Source organism: Rhinopithecus bieti, unplaced genomic scaffold (assembly GCF_001698545.2).
Source record: "Rhinopithecus bieti isolate Rb0 unplaced genomic scaffold, ASM169854v2 scaffold_13577, whole genome shotgun sequence".
NCBI classification, from domain to species: domain Eukaryota; kingdom Metazoa; phylum Chordata; class Mammalia; order Primates; family Cercopithecidae; genus Rhinopithecus; species Rhinopithecus bieti.
In genome coordinates, this window is record NW_016807867.1 from 2,720,855 (window position 1) to 2,733,604 (window position 12,750).

Genomic DNA, 12,750 nt, shown 5'->3' on the forward strand with positions numbered 1-12,750 from the left:
GAGACCTCCCACTTCTGTTTGGGGGGGAAAAAAAAACACTCACATACATACATTGCAATTTAAGATTGTCCCAGTTAGCTCCCTGGATACATTACCCCAGCTAGCTATACTCACTGTCTCTGTCTAACCATGGAAGAGATATTTAAAGCATAGTTAGAAGGGGCAATATATAATTGGCCATCCAGAGTACCGATGCATCTCACTCTGACCTATCTTGGAGAATTACATGGATGGTTAAGGTTTGAATTCAAACAACTTCTCACAGACTTTTGTGTGTGTGTGTGAAAACTACAATTAAGAACAAGGACAACAGAAAATGCAGAGGAAATGTGAGTTGAAAGTGGAAAAAAGTGCTAGTAGACATATTACTATTTTAATCTTTCACAGTTTTTCTACATTTTTGTTTTTTTGTTTTTTTGTTTTTGTTTTGAGACGGGGTCTCACTCTGTCACCCAGGCTGGAGTGCAGTGGCGTGATCTCGGCTCACTGCAACCTCCACCTCCCAGGCTCAAGTGATGTTCCCAGCCTCAGCCTCCCGAGTAGCTGGGGCCACAGGCATGTGCCACCACACCGGTTAATTTCTTATATTTTGGTAAAGATGGGGTTTCACCATGTTGCCCAGGCCTGTCTCGAACGCCTGACCTCAGGCAATCCACCCGCCTCGGTCTTCCAAACTGCTAGGATTACAGGCATGAGCTATTGCACCCAGTCATTTTCTTTTTAATTACAGAATATACTAATGAATTGTCGATGCACTATCATCGTTTAGTATTTACTAAGCTCCTTGATGTGAAAATTGTGCTAAGAATTTGCAAAGACTAACATATATTTTCTTAAATATCTAAGAGATAAAATAGAGAACAGTTGTTAAATTGTCTCACAATTCCAGAATGAGTGAGTTGATCAAGTATTTACAGAGCATTATAAGGATTAAAACAAACCCAGATATTTGAAAGTTAATAGACTTAGGTAATGGAAAACACAATGAATGTAGCTGTAGGTAGTTTACTTAGAAGGGCAAAAGCAGGCCCACAATTAAAATATGGCCAGAACTTGCACAGAAGTTAGCCATGTGCCAACGACACAAAAGGGATACCGTTTGTGCGAACTGAAAGTAGACTATTGTTGTAAAACTAAGTAAAATCTAAAGTTAACATTATGAGAGACACAAAGAGGCATATAATATGTCTTCGCAGACTGTAAGTTCCATGAAACCCATGAGCAACTGGGTCTGACTGGTTCCATATTGTCTCCCTAGAACCTGACACATACTTGGTGCTCAATGAAAAATCCTTTGGAATGCATGACCATGTTCAATAACTTTCATTCGAAAACATACGAAACTTCAGGATTGGCTTGAAAGTGCTTCCTCCAGAATCCTTCCCTGACCTCACTGACATCTCTGTTAAATGGTCTCATTAATATCCGTGCTGTCCCTTCAAAGGAATGTAAATTACTAGCATCTTGTTTATTTAATATGTTTCCACTGCTTTATCATAACTCTACCAGGATATAGACAATATGTCTCCTTCATAGCATTCTCAACTGCTAGCACTCTTAGACTGGTAAATGACTGGTAAAACGCAGTAAATATTTGTTGATTAATCAACTGGCTGAATTAATGCATTTGTTTATGTGTCTACATTTGTTTGTCTACATCGTAGGTTATGGGGATTCAAAGAAAAGGGACACCAAACTGTTCTCAAAAGACTTATAGAGAAACCAGGAAATGAAATGCCATAGTTTCTTTGACATACGGCGTATAGAGGGAATAATAAAGAGATAGGTCACTTTAAGTTAGGTGGGTTGGAAAAAGCCTCCCCTAAGATGTGAGATGAAAACACTATTCAAGTCCTTATTATTATAACACTGACTTGAAAATCCATCATCTAAGCCTAGAAGAGATTCGAAGTGAAGCCATGGACATCACTAAAGGTTTGGGACACACTGCTGCATGAAAAGAGTACCAGCATTTGGACAAATGGATGAACATGAATTAAAGGTGGCCAGTCAAACTAAATTAAAATGTTATCTCTAAAGCAATACACTATGGCAGGTTGTGGTCGCTCATGCCTGTAATCCCAGCCCTTTGGGAGGCTAAGGTGTGCAGATCGCTTGAGGTCAAGAGTTCGAGACCAGCCTAGCCAACATGGTGAAACCCCATCTCTACTAAAAATACAAAAATTAGCCAAGCATGGTGGTGCACACCTATAATCTCAGCTACTAGGGAGGCTGAGGTGAGAGGATCGCTTGAACCCAAGAAGTGGAGGTTGCAGGGAGCCAAGATAGCACCACTACACTCCAGCCTGGGCGACAGAGCGAGATTCCATCTCAAAAATAATAATAAATAAATAAATAATAAAATCAAACAACACACTCTGACCTTGGCTCAAATGTTGTAGATGGCCACAGTTAAATGGGGGATCTTGATAAGAAATCACAGTGGAAAGTAAGGCTGTCCAAACTGTGTCTGGAAATTTTGGCCAGTCTTTGATTTTGTTCCACCAGTTACAGCTCAGTCAAGTTCACAATTTGAAAGTACGTTTGCCCCATTAATATGAATTATTGATCAACTTGCAAGAATCACAATTTCTCAATATAAGAATCTAGGATGCTGGAGCTACAAGGGAACTCAGAAGTCACTGATACCTTTTTTTGACTGTTAGGAAATGAAGTGATACTGATTCCACTGAAGTTTATTGAGCACTTAGTATAGGGCAGGCAACTGGCTAAGGACTCTCCTAGCTTGGGGACACAGGGACAAAGACAGAGCTAAGAAGCCACCACAGAGGTCTGCCAGCCCATCACACTCATACTGGGTTTTAAATATGCAAATCAGCAAGTATAAAAAAACAGTTACATTTAACAGGAGCTATAAAATGGTGTTATTATCTTGTAATGGTTTTATTTTAAAGATTAAAAATTTGGTATAATGATGCAATAGTTATGTAAATGACCTGTATGATGTTGGAGGAGGCAAAAGGGATTTCATGTTGATCATCTTTTTCTTCGGTCAGTTACACTCCACCATCACCATTCATTCCAGTGCTCACATCTTTGAACATGAAGACCATCAAGACACCCAATATCATTATCCTTAAATTGTCGCACTTAAGATCCATGATTCAGTAAAAGTTTATTTCGAAGCATTCACCTATCTCTCAGGGGAAAAATAATCAAACCTGCACACTATGGACTTTTTAATACCAACTTGCTGCATTCCCTAGTGTTCTACGCCTGCACATTTAATGGAATAAGTTCCTCGTGAGTTCTTTCACCTCAATTTTGTATAGCAGGGATTCCTAACTGAAGTTGAGTTTTGTTGTTTTTTAATATCAACATCATACACATTCTCCAAAACCTCCAATTATCTTAAAGGATGCCTTAAATTCTTTAAACAATTTTGAACAATTAGCTTCACCATTGCATGAATAACTTTCAAAAATGTTATCCAGCACTTTTAAGAGGGGTAAAAGATATTGCAACATCAATGACCTAAGTCCAAAAGAGTGGGAAGTAAAAGTTCTATACATTGTTGTTTAGTTGTTTCAGTTCAAGTGGACATATTTCCCTTTTCATTATAAGAGAAAACAAAGCTTGCAATTCTTAAAAAACAAAGCTCATCAAATTTTGGTGCCAAAATGTTTTGAGACTCGTTTTGTCTAACTGCTTCATCTGACCCAACTCACAGAAAAAGTTAACATACCATACACATGTATGTCCTTCTCCTCACCTGCAGAGCTTTCTTCCAAAAGCTAAAAAGCAATGGAAGGTATATAAACTCTCAACCAGTTTTCTAGACTATAAGCTCCATAAAAGCAAGGCTTATGTATCTATTTGGTTCACAGCTGCATCCTCAGAATTTAGCACAGTGCCTGGGATAAAACAGGCATCAAAAACCAAAACACAACAAAACAAAAACCCCCAAAACTTGTTAAATGATGAATATGCTTCCTCACTTTAGTTACAGAAAGTCTAAATCCTAGAGTACAGAGGGTAAATGGTTTGTCAAAACTGCACACGGCAAATCAGAGGATGCCCCCATGCTCTTCCTGCTCTACAACCATTTACCTACAAGCACTAGTATCCAAGTCACAATACTTATGACCATAACTGTTTGTTTTTATTTTCAACTCTTTTCAGGAATTAATATGCACTCCTTTGAGCCCACAGTTCTTCTTAAGCCTTGCCTCAGGTCTGCAAAACAGCATATAACTTTGCAGATTGTACGATGACAACCCCACACCCCCCTACGTACAGGAACTTCAGACTCCATACATCAGCATTCAAGCAATGATTCTGTTCTGGCTTCCCTAGTACTTGGTAGAGCAATGTTTGTGAAGATGTTACAGTCTTTTTCCTTTTCTTAATGTATAAAAGTAATCAATGAAAGACAAAAGGTGCTGATGGTGGTGATAAAAAGCATATGTCTAATAAATTTAACACAACTAAGACAACCTAAATCATTAGGAATGCTGAAAGCAATTAATATGCAGTCTTATTCAAGCACTAATGGGACCTAATCTGGCTCTATTGTGAAAGACAAGAATATTAGGTAAGAACATGTATGAAATGCTGGAAATTGCTTCTTAAAGTCAATATAAAGTTTAAAGCACAGTGTTATTTTTTAGATTCCAGGTCACAGAAACTCCTACAATATAGCAAGTTATAGTTTACTGTGTGGACTCTTCACCTCACTACAGGTTTTCACAAATGTACTTTGTATGAATATATGGAACTGTCTGTAATCGATGAGGATTTTGTCCCTATCAGGTAAATAAGTTTCCATCTTGACATATCATATCCCTCACAGTATCCTGATGGGATAATAAATTTGAGAAAAAGCCAATCATAAGATGGAAAGAGAAGGTAATAAAATTAGTGAAATAATGAGACTCAATGATACGCTGATTTTAATTTCAAAAGGGAAACCATATTCTTTAAATGACACCAATTTTAATTGGAAAAAAAATCCAATTTTTCCCTTAAAACATTGTTAACACTTATATGGACTTACTAAACAAAGTGTATTTCCTATAGAAGGTTTAGAGTGTTTCTGTGTATGTACATTACGCATGTGTGTGTCTCACACTATGTTGTGATAACTGAGGGACTTAAAACTTGGGTTTCACATATACAAAAAAATTATCAGAACCAAAATACTGAAATATAAATTTAAAAAACTGCACTACCATGAAAATGAATATTCTGAATGTCAATCCCTTGACCTTGCTCAGATTGGGAGAGCGATGATCATGCAGGAATAGTATATATGCTTTCCAAACCAAATCATCTTTACTTAAAAACAAGATTCAAAATGAACACATACCTAACACATATACACAGAAAATGACAGACTTACACATTTCTTTTCTTTTCAGGATTTTCAAAGCATTTACTATTCCATAGAATTAAAAGAGATGCTGCCCCAAAATAATAATTTTAAATGTATCTTATTTTAAAAAATGTTCTAAGAAAGGGGAGTTTTTACACAGTCATACTGGAATCTAAGTTTGTTTAATGACCAAATTATAAACCTCTGCAATCTGACAACTAGAGTAGAAACACTAACTATAGTATATGCCGCCATAATAATGATACCCCCAAGATCAGCCCAGTGCTTGTAGCTGTGGCAAGGTCCCCAGGCAGCAGGATAACTGCTGCTTGATCATTATCCCTGCTCAAACTGAAGCTACTGAACTTTTAAAGAATTCATATCTTACTGAATTTCTTTCATCTCTAATAATTACTAAACTGGCATAATTACTTATACTAGAGGTGGAATGTGATGCATGCTAAAAGCCCAAGGTGCCTAAAATTAAAGTTTTTTATTAAAAAAAAAAACGCGATTCTACTTAGTTTTCAAAGATTTATCTTGTGTCAGGCTTTTTATGCCAAGAGTTGCATAATTATTTAAACCATTTAAAAGCTTTCCTTACACTATTTGATTAATACTATAACAGAGCTATTTAAATTTACTAATGTTAACTTTAATGTTTAAGTTTTAATTGCTTTGCAATAACACTGTTGCAGAACATATTTTAAATCAGACAAGTAGGCTTTCATTACAACAAACAAGGTATATGCAATCCTAGCACCATGTAATCCCCAAACAAAAAACAGGAACATTTTAGATTTAATTGAAATGGGATTAGAAAGTTGCATGCATCTCCCCCACCCCTAGAACTAACTTTCACCTTTGACAGCACAACAGGAGTCAATGAAGAAAAAAATTAAATACATCTGGGAAAATACTTAGCTACATGTTTGATGTACAGTATCAGCCTTTGCATCAAAATCTCATTCAATTCAAAAGCATTATTTCACATCTTACTTAATGATAATATTTACATTTTAATGATGCAGACGGCTGCTAAAATATACAAATATTGCAAGTCCTAAAATCATATTCTCTCTTAAAATTAACTGAAAAACTGAACATAGTATCCATTAACTCCAACCATGAGGAATGTATTCTGTGGCAACAGAATTAATGACAGTAAACCAGCAATGTGAATCCTGACAGATGAATTAATAAAACACATTAATAGGAAAAACAGACCCTTCATAAAATTCTTAATTGATCTTAGTAGACCTACTCCTTTCTACTATCAAAACCTCTTTCTTCTTATTACATGCTTTTACATCAAAATGAAAACTCAAGCAAGTATACTTAATAATATGCTTCAACTTATGTCAACAAGTATTTAACTACAATTTACCAGACTAATGAGCCCTCACAAACAGAGTTCCTTCAAAAATAGAGGCAGGCAGGTACAAATGTTCCTCTAAGGTGAAAAGAAATCTCCTACAAATATGCTACAAGTGTTGCACTAGACCAAATAAGCAAATACAAAGAACGAAGTATAATTACCGGAAGCAAAAAGTTGAAAAATTCTGTCATCACTGTGAGACGTCACTGCTGTCAATAAGAGTAACTACAGTGATTTTTAAAGGATATGGAAATACTCTGGCAAAACAAAAAAAGAAAAATTATTAACAGCTTGCTTTATATAAAAGGCTGCCTGCTAATCTCAAATCCCTTTGTAATTTCATTTTTACATGTATGCTTTTATGTTCAATATCCTATTTTTTGTCCTTTTTTGGCTGGATGAATCAAAGTCAACAATCCACTCATGCATCAAACAGATGTTTTGTTTTAAGGCCAAGTGGAATCTTATGAATTTCTGTGCCCTCACTTTAAGAAGATGCTGCCAGAAGTGCTGAAATCGTGAAACCAGCGTTTTGGAAGAGACTCACTGGACCATCAGTTCTGGAACTTTGACTAGCACTCATGGGATCCTTGCCAACTGTAATTGCTGTTTTTGTTTATGTCGGATTGTCTACTGATTGGACTATAATCAATTTAATGACTTCAACATCTAGTCAGTATAATTTAGAGGTGGTGGAGGGAAGAAACAGTCACTGGTTGATAGATGAATAGAAGAACATTTGCAAGTGTCTGAAGGAGTATGGATGTCAAACACTGTTTGAGCTTCTGCAGTGTTTCCAATAATCAGGTTTTTTAGCATACAAGTACAAAAGTAAAGCATACATTTCTGTGTGCCACACAATTAGTAATTTCGCCTGTACAATCATGAAAAGAAATCTCTCTCTAATTTGTGTGTGTGTGTATGTATCTTTTCACATTTTTTAAAAAACTTACCTTAGGTTAAAATCTGATCATGAAAAAAGGGAGTCACAACCTATCTAAAAATAATTTTGAGGGAAAGCCATATTGCAATTCTTAAATTAAAAGCAAAGCACTGCACTGTCTTAAAACAATTACCTTTACACACAAAATTGGGGGCTTTTTTTCTAATTATGGCATCATTTCCAAAATCAAAACTCAATCTTCAGTGATCAGTTTTTTTTGTTTAAGAAATGAAACATATGAAATATAAGAAAAACCCTTTTTTTTTGTTATACTTCATCTGTCTATCCATAAGTATATATATTTTGACTTTGAAAATAACAGAAAAAATGTGTTTAAATAAGGATTGGAGAGTTTAATGTTTCTATTAAATTTCAGGGCCAGCACAAGTTCCTTGAGGTGGCTTTTCTAACACCTACAATTTGTAGAGCTTTTCCACTAGAGAATACAGCCTAATACACAGGTTTTCTTACTTTCAAAAGGTTTTGGGCTTAAAATCCATTGCCTTTACATTCAAATTCTATAGTTTACATTTCTTCTTTAAATTGCAAGCTAAGTTTTGCCACTCTATTACATTTCTAAATAAATTACTCTACTCAAAAAATAAAATAAAATAAACCTTCATAAGTACAAAAGAAGGTAAATGGGGGAAAGGTCAATCACAAGTGTGATAACTTCAAAATGTGCCAAGTTACAAAGGGTTAGCTACTGTGACAGCCAACTTAAACAAGGCACTTCTGGGGCTCTCTTTCTCCCTGGTTCCCACCACTCCTCTCCAGAGGTCCCCGGTATGGGTTTATGAACACCTGAGGGTTCAGATATCCTAATTGTGTCTTGTGTTTAACTTGGCTATTTAAATGACTAAGTGCTCCCCTCTCTCCTTCCCAGCTTTATAACTTGGCTCTTACTGAATATATCACACCTTTATATAGTGGACCACTTTTTCCTCTTTACAGTGCTTTTTGGAGGAAATTTCCAAAAAAAATTGTTTGTTATTAGGTAAAATGGCCGAGAAACTTCCATCAGAGAGGCACCACAAGAAAGAGAATAAATAGCCAGCAAGAAAAATAGAAATAGGTCACAATTGACCAATTTGATGCAACTGATTTGCTGCCTCTAAAAATAAGCTGACAGCAGAACTATTTTGAGTCAGGTAATCTACTCAAGTACCATGTCTACTCTCAGGAATTGAGACAAATATCCAAATAATATAAATGGGGCAGAAAGAGTGACTCATTTAATTGTCTGTCCATCCATGCCTCTAAATACTGGCTTTAATTCTCCATTTCATTAAATAGAAGGTGTTATCCTGAAGATTCATACCATAAGGACAGAGTAAGTTTCTCGACTTTGTATGTGGGCTGATATAATTTTGATGCTAGGGCTTTGAGAGGCAGGAGGGGTAAAGGAGTTCCATGTTTCAAAATATATTTCCAGCTTTTGCAAATAGAAAAGTGCATCTTTTCGGTGTTTAACAGGTTTAATGCACTTCAGAGGAGGTAAGTACACCAACCAGGGCCCGCTCCACTGAAGCCAAAAATATGGTACCTACTCTCAGGAGGTAGGTTCTTAGCACAATTATCCTAAAGTTTCCTACAAACAAAAAACCCAGCATACTTCTTCAAGTAAATATAATTATTCCTTCAGAGTACTAAATTATGAGAATTCACACAATAAATTCAACTGTTAATAGCAATGTCCTGGTAGTCTGTATTTTTAAGCATTTGGTTGAAAATAAAAACTCCAAACCTAACTGACATTGTGTCTTAATGTTTTTATCTGCCTTAGGTAAACGACTTTCCTGAGACATAAGTTTCAAATTATGATATCAAATTGACAGTCATGTCAACAATATCTTTTAAATCTTGTTGGTTAAAGTACTAGTATGTATGTAAGACAGAAGTTGGAAATTGAGTGCAGAACTTCATGTTTTATTTAGAAGGGCCTATTGCATTTTCATGGTTTCCAATGCCTCCTTCAAGTTGGTTATAAAGTAATCTACATGGTTTTGAAATGCTGTCACTCATCTAATAAAATCAGACTTTTTATCTTTTAACTGCAAAGCTATTAGTCAGTTATTCATAAATGAAGAAACACAACAGGACCGCCTTTCTATACCTGCTGATAGCAAAGTGTCGTTCACTGCATATTACTACTAATATTATACCAGAACACAGGTCATAATAACACCTCCCTGGCTTTTCTATCATCCAAGTGTGACCTTCTGAATGATATAATGGACAATCCGCATACTCAGAACACTCCTACAACACATTTTGAAAAACTGGAGATCCAAGAAGACATAGGGAAACCAAAATACTGAAGAGAAGGCTAGGTATTCAACAAGAGCCACCCAGAATGCCCTTTCTGTTCTTCAAAACCGCTACTAATATCAAAATGATTCTTTCGGTATAGCTCAGGTACATATGAATTTTCAAGGTATATCCTGAAGAAAACAATCCGCTCCTCAGTGAGGACTGTACTATTTGTATTCCTGTCTTCAGCTTCTCATCCCCCAAAGCCCAGCCAGCCCACCTGAGGCCATTCGCTCTTTTGGGAGTTGTCCAAGCAGATGACAGGAGAGAACAGCACTGTGTTCCGCGCCCACACAGAATATGGAAGCTAAATCTTTGTTTTTAATGTAAATAGTTTATTTAGAATTTGGTAGTTGAAACAGATGTTGTGTCTTTGTGGGTAAGGTATTTGGATAATTTTGCAACATGACAATAAAACAAAAGAATAAAATGTCCTCTTTACTCATTCTTCATTTGCCATTTTTTGCTTGTTAACCTAAGAATTGCACAGGTATTTTGCAGTTCGACTTATCAAGCCTGCCCAGCGAATACCGTCAACTGACGGATTCCCTTAACTGCCCATAAAATCCTACGTGCATGAGAAGAAATCCTCTTCAGGAAGCACAGGGAACAAACGCATTCAGTCAACCGAACTTTCGCTGTAAATTCACTCCAAAGGCAGGTGAACCAAATGCTCAGAAGCTGCGAGTGAACAAAATTGCCAATCGTACAAACTTTAATAAACTTTTTTCTTTTTTCTTTTTTTTGGAAAAGAAAAAGCCCTCCCAAATTCCTGCACGGCGTTTCAGAAGCTTCTTGGAGCCCTTTCCACCGGACAGGCACCAACCGCTATCCTAATTCAACTCGGAAAGTTCTTCTTTCCAAGTGACTAGGAAGAGGTTTGCCCTGGTACTCTGCTCAGCGTTACTTTCAAGAAAGCTAGGGTCTCGGGCAAGTCTCCCTGGCGCGAGCCTGGTCCACCGTTACCCTGACACCCGCGCACGCCCGTGGCGTTTCTTTTTTCACTGTCGACACTCGGATCTTTCAGGCCCTGGGTCTAGGTTTCCCCCAGAAAAATAGAGGGGCCCATGTGAATGGAAACCACCAGACACAGTGTGGAGGCACATGCCAATGATTCACCTCGTTTCCGAACTAAAACTTCTGCGCTTTAGGAAAAAAGCAAGCGTTCCAATCGGCAAGGCCCTCCCCCACCCCGTCCCTTCCCAGGAGAAGAAAGGGCTTTGTGTGTGCGGTGAGAGATCCGTTCATGCAGTTCATAAATGCACAGCGGCCGGGGGCCGGGAGGCGTGGGGCACTGGGCCCTGCCCACCCCTTTCCCCCAGACCGGCGGCTAGTCCGGAGGCCGATGCGGGAACCGGAGCCACTGGGCGCCGCGGCCCGGCAGCTGGGAGGAAGAGGATGCTGCGCCGCCGGGGACCAGAGGGCGGGGCTGGGCAGCGCGGACCTCGGCGGGACCCAGCTGGCCCTGGCGGGCGCACCAGCCGCCCTTTGTCCTCCGCCTCTGGGTCGCGGGGACCGCGGCTGCCTCCAGCGCTCGCCCCCAGCCCTCGCCCCGTTCCCTGCCCTGCCCGCGCGCCCCTCCTCCGGCCCTCGCGCTCCGCCGCCCGCGCTTCCCGCTCTCCGCCTGGGAGCGCCGGACCTCGCGGCTGCCCTCGGCCGCCCGCCCCCCATTTCCTCGGGAGGAGGCTCGCGAAGGTGGAGGAGGCGGCCGAGGAGGAGGAGGCCGCCACGTGACTCTCCTCGCCACATTCCAACACAGCCACCAGATCGATAACTTCAGTGCCCCCCGCCCCCGCCGCAGCCAACTAGTGCGCCCCCAAAATCCCGCACGCACGCCCCGCAAACTTCCCTCTCCAACGGGGACGACGGAGAGCTGGACCCCACCGCGAAACGCAAAGGACTCCAGGGGCGGCGGGGAGGAGTAGGGGCGGGGGGCGGTCAACTTCTGGGAATAGCCAAGTGGGGTGCCCTGAGGCCCGAGCCGGGGTACGGTCCCCGCGGCCGGCGGCCCGTGTCTGTTTACTCCGGCAACGCGCGGAGAGGACCCGAGCGGGACGCGGGCGAGAGGCGGCGGCCGGGACCCCGGGCCACGTTTGTCACGAGCGGGGGCTGTTCCCCCCTCTCCGAGATGACTTTTTTCTTCTTCCAAAGAAAAGGAAAAAAGCAGCACCGCACGGTTTTGCATATTTATTCTTTGCGAAAACACACAACAGAAACTTTTCCTCCAGCCCAGATGTAGATCTCAGACGGGGATTTTTTTTCCTCCCTCTCCGGATGATTTCGTTTCTCTTTTTTTTTTTTTTTTTTTTTTTTTTTGGTTGTTGTCTTTACTCGCCCACTTTCTACAGCCGCCCCATTCGGGGATCCTCCTCCCGTCTTCGTCTCCCCCCACCCCGACACCTCACCCTCGCTCCACCTGGGGGCTCAGCGGGGAGGGGAGCGCGCGCGCCCCCGCACTCACACTCACACTCACGCGCGCACACGCCTCGCGGCCACGCAGCCCTCGCTCCGCTACCCACAGTGACACTCGCGGATGGGGAAAAGCGGGGAGCAGGGGGTTCCTCCTTACCTTTGAGGGATCTCGGTTTCGCTTGCTTGCGGCGAGACATCCTAAAAGCAAACAGCTGAAGTTGTTTCAATTCAGCCCTGTAAGAAACTACACTTCCTCGTAGCCGCGCACCCCTCGGGCCGCGGCGCCTCGCGCCCTCCGCTCGGCCTCCCTCGCGCCCTTGCTCCGCGCTCCGCTCCTCGCTCCGGCTCCGGCTCGCGCTCGCGCGCGGG

The 12,750-nt window shown here is 40.6% G+C and overlaps 1 protein-coding gene across 2 annotated transcripts in view; it reads right to left on the reverse strand.

Moving 5' to 3' along the window:
* The window catches only part of ZNF521 (zinc finger protein 521), a 294,200-nt gene extending 281,456 nt beyond the window's left edge, over window positions 1-12,744 (reverse strand). For both annotated transcript variants that reach the window (XM_017884020.1, XM_017884018.1), the window contains exon 1: window positions 12,539-12,744. In XM_017884020.1, the coding sequence (XP_017739509.1) occupies window positions 12,539-12,578 (40 nt within the window). In that variant the 5' untranslated portion in view covers window positions 12,579-12,744. The remainder of the gene's footprint in view (window positions 1-12,538) is intronic.
* Between the last annotated feature and the right edge of the window lie 6 nt (window positions 12,745-12,750).